General features: G+C 37.2%; 1 protein-coding gene and 1 long non-coding RNA gene across 2 annotated transcripts in view; both read right to left on the reverse strand.

Moving 5' to 3' along the window:
* LOC111196666 (uncharacterized) overlaps positions 1-12,230 on the reverse strand; it is a 191,567-nt gene extending 179,337 nt beyond the window's left edge. The window contains exon 1 of the mRNA XM_049483271.1: positions 11,958-12,230. Within this exon, the coding sequence (XP_049339228.1) occupies positions 11,958-12,004 (47 nt within the window). The 5' untranslated portion in view covers positions 12,005-12,230. The remainder of the gene's footprint in view (positions 1-11,957) is intronic.
* On the reverse strand, positions 867-4,875 carry LOC111196665 (uncharacterized). The gene is made up of 5 exons (XR_007440632.1): positions 4,785-4,875; positions 3,769-3,934; positions 3,276-3,452; positions 2,416-2,465; positions 867-2,312 (listed from the first exon to the last, which is right to left on the reverse strand). It is a non-coding gene; the product is annotated as an uncharacterized LOC111196665 (long non-coding RNA).
* Positions 12,231-15,585: the final 3,355 nt, after the last annotated feature.

Consider the following 15,585-nt stretch of genomic DNA (forward strand, 5'->3'; position numbering starts at 1 on the left):
ATACTTTAACCAGAAAACCAAGCTAGACCAACCAACAGAATGCCACCAGAGAACAGAGATAATAACCAGCGCTTTACTTTGAGTTGACTGGTTTTGGGGGCTGAGACACTACTGTCTCACACTGCAAGGAGGTTCCCTTGTGTACCTCCAGGAAAAATGATGGTGAATCCAAATGACCAGAGTTAGCTTTCTTTGGTGGATGCTCCAAGTGGCAGGCCGTGTGACTCCTGTTCAAACTTCATGACAGAAACTTGCTCCATCTGTTGGTTAATGAGGTGATTCCCTTAGTAAACCAGAAAAAGCTCCATAACACAAGTATTTAAAAAAAAATGATAAAAAACTTAGTTGACTAATAGTGCTAATGCACTCGGACCTTGGTGAGGTCAGCGTTGTAAGCTTGACCTGAACTTAATTAGTCAAAAATAACTGTTCGTAAAGATTACTAACAAAAATCATTAATCCTAAAAAAAAAAAAAAAAAAACAGCTACAGCCGTAATCTAAAAGTGACATCTCCACTGCTTCCCAAAAACAAATTGCACTAAACTGCTGCGTCCCAGTTTCTTATTTGAGGTGTGCCCCCTAATGGCATGTTGATCCTAAGATTATGAAATGTTCCCTGAGTTTGTGGCATTACACTAAGGCCCAATCACCTTACACATTAAGTTGCATATCAGTGCATATCCTAAAAAGGAAAAGCCTTAGGATTACGATTTGATTACAAGTCCTTCAAAACACTGGAATGTGTCTTGATTCGTGGAAAATTAAGAGCAATACAAAACATTGTTGTGAAGAGTACTGCTCCAAGAAAGTTCCTTTCCAACAGAGTTCACATTTCTAACAGTTTGATCATTTCATTGAAGGGTCACAGAGTGTTTGTGGTTTGAAGGGTTTGTGTGTATGTGTAAATTTTATGGTGCTTTTATGGAGTCTTATCTAGTCTCAATTGGGTGGAAGAGAAGTAAACATTCTATCCATAATGCTTTTATGATTGTTGTTTTGAAAAACTCAATTGCTGACATAGAGTGTTAATACTATGGTTAGTTTTAAACCTGGTCCAGAAAAATGGGCTGTAAACTGGATTGGCCATTGATCGGTTACTTTTTTGAAGTTCTTCACATTGAGGTGAAGGGAAATTACTTGGCATTCCTCAACTCTGTGAGGAAGACAAAGGCAAAATAGACAGAGAGAGGAAGAATTGTTTTCCAAGCTATCTGCTACAGTGGCACTGTAGCTACCACCTTCTTGACACTTGAGCAACTTGCTCAAAGTGCTCCCAATCCAACAATTTCCTATCGGCATAAAGTCATGCTTAATCTAGAGAAACCCCCTTTAGCGTGCCCACCTGCTCTTAAATACTCAAATAGCCCACCCCATATTAAACCATTAGATAATTACATTGCAAGCAGGTGGGCAAGAGTTATTTTAAATTATTTACATAATAGAATACATGCATGCAACACTTTGGACTTTTAGGAAAGTATATTATGCAATGTTCAGATGTTTTTACATTGTTTTCCTCTTTTTTTCAGACCCTTGTTCTCTACCAAGTCCTTAAGAACCTTGGTGGCTCGTGCGCTGCCATTCCTTCAGGAACCAGGTAAGTACTATGTCAATCTTATCAATGTCTGTGTTTTATGTTCTCAAGTGTTTTGAGTAGGTGGTGATATGACCAGGGCCCTGACATCACTACACTCATACTCACACTTACAGTCCTACTTACTCATACTCTTTCATACTCACGCTCACAAACAGAGGGAAGGTTAATCTATCTCACACACAGACACTGAGGAGTCTTCATGAATAGTGAATCATGCATAGAGGGGCTGAGTAAAGGTGGTGCTGAATGTGTATAAGTGTGTGTGTATTAGAGGAGATGCCGTAGAAGGACAGAATGCCGGCAGGACAGTCCACATACACTCCTATTTTCCTACAGCCAGAGGGAGGAGGGCGGAGTTTAGTGTAGTTCAGATTGTGATGAACAGAGTAACTGTAATCAGAGCAGCTCAGACACCAGGAGTTTATATTTCCTCCAAACCGACAGTTTGATTCTTCTCCTGTCCTGCTGATGGTTTTATAACTTACAGATACAAAAACTCCTCTGCCGCTCCACTCAGCCTCCCAGTAACAGCGCCCAGTAACACTCTCTCTACTCAGAACCTGCTCCCACTTATCAAATCTCTCTGGATGATCAGGATACGACTGCAGCTTCTCTCCTCTCATCACCGTCCTGTTGTCCTAACTAGGGTGTCCTCACTAGGTCACCCTAGACTAGGGTGTACTGTGTTTGGATCCAGTGTAAAATCACAGCCATCTAAAACACAAGAACACACATTACACACACTCAAGAGATACAGAGAGATAGAGAGTGTATGTGAGTATTTTTGTATGTATGTAGAGTGTGTGTGTGTACTTACATTTCTTTGATTTCTTTGGTTTGATTCTGATTTTCCCTCCATGTTCCACCCTAGACACACAACACAAACAGAATGTAGTAATGATAAAAGTTGTATAAAATAAGCACAAACAAGTAAATAGACAAGTTATGTATCTATAATGAGAACCAAATTAAGTTGGTGATACACAGCACCAGTTCATGTCAAACAAACTGACACCAAATTTGTCACATCCTCAGAGAGGAGAGTTCTTTGCCATGAGGTGCCATATTAAATATTCTGTTTTAAATATTCATATTAAATAGGCTTTTGACATTTTATAAAGAGAAGAAACATTTATAAGTATCATCTATAAAAGTACAATAATATCTACACAGCAAAGGTGCTTGAAGTTTTCCATACAATTGTAGAAGCGCAGAATACATGCCATACATTTAAATACTAAAAATGTGTCCAAAGCTATGATAATATGCTGTTTTTTTCAACATTCCAATAACTGCCCACTGTACAGTTATGCTGATATAGTTACTGAAACAGTTATCACTACAGTAAAGTTTTTTTGTAATTCTGTTAAATTCAGAAATGTAATTACACATAGAGTAACATAATGTAATGCAATATTTTCAGATTCCAAACCAGGTCACTAATTTTACAATGTTTATATTATGAACTTTATTCATATACTAATTATACTAGTATAATGAAAAAGAGAAATTCACTTCTTATATTTCACGTTTCTTTCTAATGAATTAATTATTTTTTTTGTGTATTAAAAGCCCTCTAAAATAGGTTGCAGGGTGTAAATTAAAAATTTTGCATATTTACTGAAAAAAGCAATCAACACACACACACATACACATGCACCTATGATTTGTCCATACCTGAGTGTGTTGAGTGTGCAGTGTGGATCCTGCAGTCTAGCAGAGAGCAGCTTTACTCCTGAATCTCCTGGATGGTTGTAGGTCAGATCCAGTTCTTTCCGGTGGGAGGGGTTTGAATTCAGTGCAGTAGCCAGAGAAACACAGCCTTCTTCTGTGATCATACAACCATATATTAATCTGCAGAGAAAAACAAAAAGTATTGTTATTACAAGACAAAATCTGAATGAAAATTTTAACATTCTATCAGTAAAATAATTTAATTTGAAATTCAATAGCAAAAATTATGTTTAACATCATCATTACAATACAGAGTTAGAGAGTGTAGAAAATATATCAAAGAAATGCATATCTCATATCAGCAGTTTTTAAGGTGTGCATGGGATGTGTTAACTATGTTTATATTTGATTTCTTAATTCTTTAATAATTAGTTTTAAGATTTAATGCTAGAGTTTAATATTTAACATTCACAAAGAAATTAACTGAAACACTGACCCAAGTGTCTGCAGTTTACAGTGTGAACTCTTTAGTCCAGCAGAGAGCAGCTCCACTCCTAAGTCCTGCAGATCATTGTTACTGAGGTCCAGATCTTTCAGGGAGGAGTTTTTCAACTGATCCCAAAGTTTCACACGTCTTTTCACCAAGATGACAGAATGGCAGTCTGCCAAAGTTAAACAAATATTACAATAAAAGAGGCTATTTTCAGAGAATGATAAGGGCTTAAACTATAAAACTAAGTTTTTTGTTATATTAATTAGTGCTGTCCACCCCTACTCCCCCAACAGTTCCTGTAACTTGACGGAGCTGAAATGGCTCTTCTTGGCCCTTTATATTGTTTGGTCCTTAATAATGTAAATACATCATACACATATATCAAACAGCTTAAAAAAGTAACATCATTCTGAGGTTAATAACAAAACACTGGAGTGAACACATCCTACAATACATACAAAAGAGAACATCTGAATGGAAGATTTGTACTGAAGAATTTAGCATTTGCATTTATGACAAATGTACTGGCATTTGCTCATCATTTGGCTTTGTTTAATATGTGCCTTTATGCAACCATACAGCAGATTTCTCTCTCCTGAACGACAACAAAATGTGCCGTGCTAGAAAACACATAATAAGGGTTTTATAAAATATTATAAAATTACATGTAACCGTAACAATTACAGGACAGTTCTAAAATTACAATGTTATTTTGAGTTTAGAGTAAACTGTTACAGCATTTAACTTTTCCCCCTCTTTTATTAATGTTTTGACAGCAGAGGTAGGAAACGGTATTCTTGGAAATATGACAAAACACTATATTTATTTTAAAAATGTAGATTTCACATAAACATTTTAAAAAATTCAGTAGAAACAAAGTTTAGAAGTGTTGAACTAATTATCCTAAAAAAAACCTCTTAAAGCTTCACAACAAATAACAAAAAAAAATGTTGTTTCAAATAAAGATGATACTGTGTATGGTATTCTATGGCACACCCCTAATTGACAGGAAAGCTCACCTGAGTGTCTGCAGTTTACAGTGTGAACCTTTCAGTCCAGCTGAGAGCAGCTCCACTCCTGAATCCTGCAGGTTTTTTTTTTGAGGTCCAGCTCTATCAGGAAGGAGTTTTCTGATTTCAGAGCAGAGAGTTTCACAGTGTACTATGGTGAGACTACAGTCTGCTAGTCTGCAAAATAAGAAGAAACATAGTACAGGTCAAACAATGAAGAAAAGCTTCACATGAATATTCTAATAAGATTTATGGATAAAATTAACCAGAAATTACATTTTTTTCCCATATGTTTTGTGTCCTGCAGACATATAATTAATCTCTACAGGAAATAGATACATAGATCTGCATCGGCAGTGGTTGCCACTTAAACAGATAAATGTAGCATCCATTAGAAAGGGTATACACACTAAACACATTATATCAATTTTGATACTCACAGAGCCTTTCTGCGGTTGTTTACAGCTGGAATCAGTTTTATGTAAGCTCTCTCTGATCTGCTGTATTTCTTCAGGTCTAATTCATCCAGCACCTCCTCTGAGATCTGCAGCATGCAGCACAGAGCTGAACACTCTGCAGCAGACAGTATATTTTCTGAACGTTTCTCTGATTTCTCTGATTTAAGGAACTCCAGAATCTTTCTGGATAAATGCTGGTCATTCACTTCAGTCAGACAGAGGAACAGGTCAACAGGCCTGCCATTAGGAAGCTTTTCATCTTCTATTTTCTTTTTGATGTGCTGCACTGTTTTCTTGATGCTCTCTGAGCTGCTCTCTGTGTGGATCAGGAGCCCCTGTAGGATCTTCTGATTGGACTCCAGTGAGAGCAGGAAATGGAGGAAAAGATCCAGGTGTCCATTCTGGCTCTTTAAGGTTTTGTCCAATGCTACACACAGGAGCTTATCCAGTGGATCTTTTTCAGTCCATCTACTGAACCAAGGATTAAAAACTTCCAGCTCCTTCATTTTCTTGATCAAGTAGCAGTGAAACACATAGAGAGCAGCCAGAAACTCCTGAAAGCTCAGATGAACAAAGCTGTAGACCTTCCTCTGATAAAGCACACATTCCTCCCTAAAGATCTCAGTGCAGATCCCAGAATGCACTGAGGCCTCTGTGAGATCAATACCGCTCTCTCTCAGGTCCTCTTCATAGAACATCACGTTCCCCTTCATGAGCTGATTAAAAGCCAGTTTAGCCAGTTTCAGAAGCACAGTTCTGTTGGATTCCAGCAATTCCTCTGGATTACTATAAGCATTTTTATGAGTTTTAGGGATTTCTGTATCACTCTGTCTCGGGATTCGCTGAAGCATAGTGGCTGAGATCCAGCAGAAGACGGGGATGTGGCACATGATGTGGAGGCTCCTCGCTGCCTTAATGTGGGAGATGATTTTCTGGGCTTGGTCTTGGTCACTGATCCTCTTCCTGAAGTACTCCTCCTTCTGTGGCTCATTAAACCCCTGAATTTCTGTCACACGGCTGATGTACCAAGAAGGAATCTGATTGGCTGCTGCTGGGCGGGAGGTTATCCAGACGTGAGCAGAGGGCAGCAGCTCTCCTTTGAGAAGGTTTGTAATCAACACAGCAAATGATGATGTCATGGTTATGTCAGATACTTTCTCACACTCCTCAAAGTTCAGTGGAATTCTACTTTCATCCAGTCCATCAAAGATGAACACAACTCTGCATGTATCATAGATCTTAGGGTCCAGATCTTTGAGATCAGGGTGGAAGGCACACAGAAGTGTATGAAGACTGTACTGATCAACTGATAATCAGGTTCAGCTCTCGGAACCGAAGCACAAACATGAAATCTACGTCATGATTGGCCTTTCCTTCAGCCCAGTCCAGAATGAACTTCTGCACAGAGACAGTTTTCCCAATTCCAGCAATTCCTTTAGTCAGAACAGTTCGGATCTCTTTATCTTCTATACTTTTGCTTTTTCTGAGGCCACTATCCATTGCAGCTCTAATGTTCTTGTCCTTAGTTTTTTCTTCAGGATCTTCTACAGGTTTAAAAATATCTGAGCAGTTAATTGGAGTGTTCTGTAAGTATCTCCTTTTTTTCTCTCCATCTGTAGAACCTCATGTTCTTCATTCACTCCTTCACTCTCTCCCTCTATGATGTAGAGCTGAGTGTAAATCCTGTTCAGGAGGGTTCTATTCTGTGGTGTTTTGATTACTTCATATAAGCTCTCGTATTTGTTCTTCATGCTGGTTTTGTGTTTCTGTAATATTCTCTGCAGAACATCATCCACTGGTTGGTAGGAATCCTGATTTATAGACTCCTCTATGTGTGGATGTAGAGCAGGACGTGTTCTAGATCTCTTTCTGCAACAGGGACAGATAAAGTCTCCTGACAGAGCAGTTCTGTTCCAGAAGCTGTTGATACACCGTCTGCAGAAACTGTGTTCACAGGTGATCGAGACTGGATCTGTCAGAAGCTGCTCACACACTCCACAACTGTACTGATCCTGGATCAGACCACTCCTCCCCCTGTTAAGAAAGATGAAATGTCTAAATGTCAAATATATGAAGATAAGGTTTTCAGAACTCACTAATTTTCCAGTATCACACTCTATAAAGTAACATATAAACTATGCAAAGTAGAAACATTTAATACAAAGGCTTTTGACTTGAAATGCAGAACAGTGAAAATACTGTTTTTCAGAATAAAGTAAACACATTGTTTGTTTGGTAGCCTTAAAATAGACTAGCTATTTGTGTTTTATGTCACTGCTATTATATTTTACATGTATTATATTTTATTAATCTGTTATAGTGTGGAGATAAATTAATATTAATTCTAAATTAATTACTTTTAATAATTAATTGATTAATTTCTCTTTTAAAATGACAGAATACATTAAAAAAAACGTATATTATTTTCATCCACTACTGGATCAAACATTTACCTTCTTGTCTCTTAAACTCCTAAATCTTTATTATGCTACCCTCTGTCTTCAAAGCTGATCCGGACTTCATTTTTCATAATTCTTCTGACACCCACATGACTCCTGATCATGATCACATGACACTCACTTGGTCTCAGGCACCTGAATATTGGTTGTTTTCACCTGTTTCCTGCCTATATATAATCTCCTTTATTAAGTTAATTGCCAAGTTTGGGCTAACCTTCTAACATTACTAAGCTTTTTTTTTGTTTTTGATTGGTTTTGACTTTCTTCTTCTGTTTTTGACTTAGATTTTTGTCTAGCCAGTGTTGCCAACTTAGTGACTTTGTCGCTATATTTAGTGACTTTTAAGACCCTTTAGTGACTTTTTTTGTAAAAAAGCGACTTTTGGAGACTTTTGGCGACTCTGAGATGAACACACATGCTCTTCAGTCACTGTTCGCAGCGAGCAGCGTGTGCCATGAGCCCCGCCCACAACACTCACAGTGCAGTCTCTCACAGTCAGAACATACCTTCTCCGCTCCACGAACACACTGTAAATAAACCGCGTGTGCCCACAGCCAGCACTGACTGCCCCTGCCCCCTATTTACAAAGCAGGATATAAATATATATGTGTCTTCAGTGTGACATGAAAAGAAATCACTGAATTTAACTCCCTCAGTCTCAGTCACTCACCTCATTCACCACATAGCCTGTCACTCACCTCTTCCACAGTATCTGACTCTTTATAAAAAGCTAAATATCTATTCAACCATTGAACAATTTGTCTATAACTGGTTTAAAAATAAAGAAAACTTAAGAAAACTTAAAAAAATAAATAAATAAATAAAAACGTGGTTAATGAAATTTAAAAAGCAACAGAAGTTGTTCATTTGTTAAAGTTCATTTTTAACATTTCTAACATATTTAGAGTGTTTTTACTCACTTTTTTCTCTCTCACAATGTTAATCCTTTACAGCTTCAAAAACATGTATTATGCAAATTAGGTGATGATGTCATTTAGCGACTTCTAGCGACTTTTAGGACAGCCAATAGCTACTTTCCTTACTGAGGATTTGGCAACACTATGTCTAGCCCTTATTTCTCAGTTGACTGGTTCTGTATCTGTTTGTTATGTTGCTCTTTAGCATTTCATTCTTGCTGTTACTAATGTAGATATTTGTTAGATGTTTGCAGTAATAAAGCCTCTTTTATTTTTAATGTGCATGTATCTGACTACTGCCCAGTCCTGAAAATCTTTCTATCAATGTAATATTTTTTGTAAAGTTAATTCAATTAAAGAAATAATAATCTTAATCAAAGGAGAAAAGGTGGGACTGATGCCATTAACTATATTAAGTGTGTAATTGCTGATTAAATATTTTTATTTTTATGATAAACATATTCATTGGAAGCATGATATATGTAGGTTGTCGTAATGAACCAGGTATAATTGATTGTTTCATATCGTTATCAAAAGATCCAACAGTGTTATCCAAGAGCTCACTTTTTACCCACATCATACAATTCTGACTTACACACACTGTGATATGGATTATCACTCATGTTAATGGTAAACAGAATGCTCTATCTCTTTTATCTGCTGTAATAACAAGTAAACTTAAATACATTTCAGTCTGATGGTGGTCATTCAAGTTTGTGTCTCACCTTGGATTAATACCAGGTTCTCCAGTACTCAAGTCAGGAGGTTCAAAAACTGCGTTGTCGCTCTTCACAAACACACAGCTGGGCTCTTTATTTCTGAAGTTACAAGGATTGACCAGTGACTTGTTACTCTTCATAGACACACAGCTAGACTCTGGAGGATCTTCTTCTTTACTGAAGTCATAAGGATTGACCAGTGACTTGTAACTCTTCATAGACACACAGCTAGACTCTGGAGGATCTTCTTCTTTACTGAAGTCATAAGGATTGACCAGTGACTTGTTACTCTTCATAGACACACAGCTAGACTCTGGAGGATCTTCTTCTTTACTGAAGTCATAAGGATTGACCAGTGACTTGTTACTCTTTATAGACACACAGCTAGACTCTGAAGGATCTTCTTCTTTACTGAAGTTATAAGGATTTGACATTGACATGTTGCTCTGCACAGACACACTGCCTGGTTCTGAAGGTTCTGCTGTGGATGTCTGTAGTCTGTAAAAGAGATAAAATGAAACTTTTATTCAAGTAAATGTGTAAAAGTACTGATTCCAAAACTACTAAGTACTAAGTAAAAGTAGTGTGAAGGGAAAAAATGACATTAAGGACAAATTTTGCCAAAATCATCAAATGACACTTACTTAGTCTCAGTAACCTGATTATTCATTAATTTTACATTATTCCCAGCCTATATATACCCTCTTCTTTGTTCCTTTTATTGTCAAGTTTTGACGAGCCAACAAGCATTATTAGGCATTTCTTGACGTTTTTGTTTGTTTTAATACAGTCAGCATGGTCACAGATCTGAAGTGACATCACTCTGGTTGTCAGTGAACATAGTCAAAAAGTTTATTATTTTTTTCTTTTTTTGGTGATTAAATAAACTTTTTCATTTGTCAGTTTTGTTATTTTTGAGTTTTGTCACTTAAGCAAAGCCCACTGATATGATCGAACAAACATCAACTTTGTTTAAAAATGTTTTATGTTTTATATATGTAGCACACTTACATACTTTTATATTATAGCTTCAGTCTATTCATCAACAAACAAATAAAAGAAAAAAAAAACAGGGCACAGATCTGTTTGCAGAAAATGATCTATAAACTGGAAAAGTATGTAGAAGCTAATAATAGACGCGATTCTGACCAATAATTCATAGTGTACATTAATATGTAAGTAAATATGTTAAGTGTATATTTATATTCTATTCTATTTTACATTCAATATATTTGTATATACACTGTCAAAAATGCTGTGAAATCCACAGTAGTATACTGTGTTCCTGCACAATTAACTACTGTAAATACGTTTACAGTATTATACTCTGAATGCAGCCAAAACCACAGTAATTAACTGGAAAATGATAAAATCACAGTAATAATCCTATTACTGTAGAAATTCAGAGTAATAATCCTACTACTATAGAAAATCACAGTAATACACTGTAATAATCCACTAATGGACAATAATTTAGATTCATGTTGGATTCAACCTACCTACAACCTGAAGAAGAAGAAGAAGAAGAAGAAGAAGAAGAAGTTTGAAAAGTGGAGCAGCACTAAAGCCACAATTCCATGTAAGTATCATATTGCATAATGCTGTCTCTTGACTAACTAAAATATAAATCTAATGATATTTTTTATGTCACAGTAGTCAAAGTATTGAAATCAGAATAAGACTGCTAGATGAAAAAGCAAGTTGCAAAAAAAAAAAAAACTAAGCTAACCTAAATTTTAATTAGATTTAAATGTTTGCCAGACTTGTCTGTTTAACTTTAAAAATTGCTCTTAAATGTTCTGTGTTTGTCCTGTATTTTTCAATTAAGAGTTTTATTTTTCTATAAAAAACTTTGACTTGCCCTGAGAGCCTCTTATTAATATCCTGTGTTTAACAAACCAGTTTGGTGATTCTGTATATTAACTTTCATTTTCATTTCGGTTTGGATTCTTGTCAGAATGAATCCTGACTCCAGCAAGTGCAGCTAAAAGTTCAAGAAAAGCCAGAAAACTGGAAGAACTGTAAAGCGGAAAACATCATATATAAACCCATTCATATTCTTCATATACTTCATTCGTCGTTACTTTCTGAAGGGACTTCAGAGTTTGTCTGGCAAAACAATTAGATTAAACTGTTGTTTTTCACATACTGAGGGAAAAAAATGTTAAAAAGTTTGCCGTGTCTCTGCTGTGTCTTTTTTTTAACATTGATTTTTGTTTTTACAGTAACTAACTGTTAAGTTTCAGCCAGTTAGTTACTGTGATTGGATTTTGGTTCACAGTAAAATACTGTTTAAATGCTGCCAGTTAGTTACTGTGATTTTATTTCACAGTAAGTTACTTGTCAATTACTGCCTGTTATTTACTGTAAATTTCACAACACAACGTGGGGATCATGCGCCCACGTTTTTCACTCACCTGTTCACCTGTACTCATTTGATGTGACAATAAAGCTGATCTGAATTGTGCAAAATAATTTAATTACATTTTAAATATAATGCTTTCTGCAGCACATGATTTCACAAAGACTCTTCAGATGGTGAAGGAGAATTTTGGATTATCACAAGATCTTCGAGGATCAGAGACTCATAAGTGGAGCTGGTGTTCAGGACTGATGTTCAGTTACTCACTGTGGGACAGGGGGTTCTCCTCCAGATGTGGAGAGATGAGACTCCATCGTGGAGGAGCTTCAGCTGAACACCAGAGATGCTGTTCCCTGTGAATAAATCAGTTATTATAATATCAACAGTGTTATAAAAATATTCATTAATATTATAACATTACTGAAATATAATCATTTAACATAAGAAAATGTAATTATTATGTTTTTATTTATTGAAAAAAAGGAGCAGAGTTAGAAACACTCCTCTAAAGAAGAGTGGAGCTTTATTGAGGGGAGTTTCTGCCCTCTGCCGGTCAAGCAGCGCTACTGCACAAAAACACGCTTATACAACAGCAGAGTTTGAGGGGAGTTTCTGCCCTCTGTTGATCAAACATCGCTACTGCACATCAACACACCTGTACCTTTACCGCAGTACACCTGTAATGACGCAATTCCGGAAACTCCGGCAATCTGAACTACATGATCCTATTTATTAAACATGTATATGTATTCCTATTTGAGCTGTAGTTTGTAACATTACAGTATATTTACACTCTGTTTACACAAATCCACTCTTCTCCATCTGACTCTCTCCAGATCTGATCCAGGTTCTTCAGGTGTAATCCGACCCTCCTTAGTTCTGAATTTTTAGTTCTCTCCTTCACGCACCATGTGGCCTCGGTTGCTCGATCCTACCGCTTCGCGCTTTATAACATCAGGAAAATTAGACAGTTTCTGACGCAACAGGCCACCCAACTCCTGGTACAAGCAGTCGTCATCTCACGCCTCGACTACTGCAATGCCCTGCTAACTGGCCTCCCGGCCTGCGTAGTAAAACCACTCCAAATGATCTAGAATGCAGCAGCACGTCTGGTCTTCAACCAACCAAAACGGGCGCATGTCACCCCGCTGCTCATTGAGCTCCACTGGCTACCAGTTGATGCTCGCATCAAATTTAAAACTCTTACAATCGCCTACAAGGTGATGACAGAACAGGCTCCTTCCTACCTGCACTCACTCCTGAAGGCTTACGCTACCTCCCGGCCGCTGCGCTCCTCCAATGAACGTCGCCTCGCTTTGCCAAACACTCACACAAAGCAATCCAGACTGTTCTCATACAGAGTTCCCCAATGGTGGAACAAACTACCTTCCACTACCAGATCAGGAGAATCTCTCGCTATCTTTAAGAGATTCCTGAAGACAGAGCTCTTCAAAGAGCACTTACTCTCCTAACACCTCTAACACACTAACTACTTCTAACCCCATTTCCTTCTTCCCCTCCTTCACTTCTCTATCCCTTTATTTCCCTTCGACCTCCTTTAAGCCCTATCTAAAAATGGGTTATCTAAATTCCTATTACTTTTGTACTTCATTATTGTAAGTGGCTTTGGACAAAAGCGTCTGCCAAATGAAATGTAATGTAATGTAATGTAATGAATTTACCGAGATAATCCGAACCTCTGTAGATCTTCTCTCCTGATCACCTGATACACCTTATTTCACTTTCTCTTAAACTGCGTCTCTAAACTCTCTCTAAACTCACCCCTCCCTCACTCTTTCCCTGAGAAATGAACAGTAGAGACGCTGCCTTTATGTTCTTGTACACAGTCATTGGTGGAGAAGACTGGTGGGCAGGGCCATTGTCAGTCACTCGCAGATGTTCTGTGCTCTCATTTGTTCACATCATCCAGGTGGAGCTCCAATAGTTCCAGTAAGTTCTTAACAGGTAATTTAAACACAGAGACAGAGCTTAAAGCAACACAGCAACACTGATACGTATTTGTTTTATTCTGTAAAGAGTCCAGGAAAAGAAAACACAGATAAAATGGCCCAGTAGTGTAAGGCACTGCTGTTATGATCAGGAGATCGTTGGTTTGAACCCCAGTCATGCAGCTCGCCATCAGCAGCCGGAGTCAGAGAGAGAGCACATTCGGTTATGCACTCTCTTGGTGGGTAGATGGCGCTGTTTCTCCACATCACTTTCCAGGTCAGCACAGGCATCTGTGAGCTGATGTATCGGAGCTGAGTCGATGTGATTCTGCTTGATAATGCTGCTTCATCAGCAGTTGTAAAAGAGGTGGTGTCTGATGTCACATATATCTTCTCTGATACATGTGACATCAGACACCACCTCTTTTACAACAGCTGATGAAGCAGTTGCATGTTAAACCATAGCATGTATACATGCTATGGTTTAATTTAATCAAACGTTAAACATGCATCTAGATGTGGGTAATTAAAATGATACTTAATTTAAACGATAAAATGCGAACTAATTACAAGAAATCTTACTACAAAAAACGACATTAAAGTAATCAGTGTTTATTATGTGGAGGGAGCCCTGGTACCAGTAATACACTGCTGGTGATGAGCAGTTATATTGGTCTTATCACAGAGGCAAAAATACATTGAATGAACTGTAAATAAATGTTCGGTAACACTTTACTTGGATGGTCCATTTTTGACACTAATGATAGTTAGTTTACACTAACTTTAGTGTCAAAAATGACCATCCAAGTAAAGTGTTACCGTTTATAGACTGATATCTTCTATTCTAGTGTATAGGAGTGTTTATTAAGGGGGTTTATAAACGAATATCTCCTATTCTAGTGTATAGGGGTGTTTATTAAGGGGGTTTATAAACTAATATCTCCTATTCTAGTGTATAGGAGTGTTTATTAAGGGTGTTTATAGACTAATATCTCATATTCTAGTGTATAGCAGTGTTTATTGAGGGAGTTTATAGACTAATATTTCATATTCTAATGTATAGGAGTGTTTATTGAGGGTGTTTATAGACTAATATCTCCTATTCTACTGTATAGGAGTGTTTATTGAGGGTGTTTATAGACTAATATCTCCTATTCTACTGTATTGGAGTGTTTATTAATGGTGTTTATAGACTAATATCTCCTTCTCTAGTGTATAGGAGTTTTTTTGAGGGTGTTTATAGACTAATATCTCATTCTAGTGTATAGAAGTGTTTATTGAAGGTGTTTATAGACTAATATCTCCTATTCTAGTGTATAGAAGTGTTTATTGAGGGTGTTTATAGACTAATATCTCATATTCTAGTGTATAGAAGTGTATATTGAAGGTGTTTATAGCCTAATATCTCCTATTCTAGCGTATAGAAGTGTTTATTGAGAATGTTTTAGACTAATACCTCCTATTATTCTAGTGTATAGGAGTGTTTATTGAGGGTGTTTATAGACTAATATTTCCTATTCTAGTGTATAGGAGTGTTTATTGAGGGTGTTTATAGACTAATATCTCCTATTCCAGTGTATAGGAGTGTTTATTGAGGATGTGTATAGACTAATATCTTCTTTTCTAGTGTATAGGAGTGTTTATTGAGGATGTTTATATACTAATATATTCTATTCTAGTGTATAGGTGTCCGCCCTGAGGTTCCTCCCTTCCAATCACAGCAGCGTGCGATGTCGCCTGAGTTCTGATCACCGGCCCACCCACTCAAGCTGTATGCAATTTCACTTTGTATTTAAGAGACTCACACAGTGCTTCCGTTGCGAAGTCTTAGTTGCCGACACAAGTTCTGAGCGTTACTTCTATCTATCTGTCTAGTTTGTTATCGACCTTCGAAGCCTCACTTCCGCCCTCTCTGCCCTCAACATCACCTCGTCACCTGGTACGTC

The sequence above is a fragment of the Astyanax mexicanus genome, chromosome 9 (genome assembly GCF_023375975.1).
Source record: "Astyanax mexicanus isolate ESR-SI-001 chromosome 9, AstMex3_surface, whole genome shotgun sequence".
Lineage (NCBI taxonomy): Eukaryota > Metazoa > Chordata > Actinopteri > Characiformes > Acestrorhamphidae > Astyanax > Astyanax mexicanus.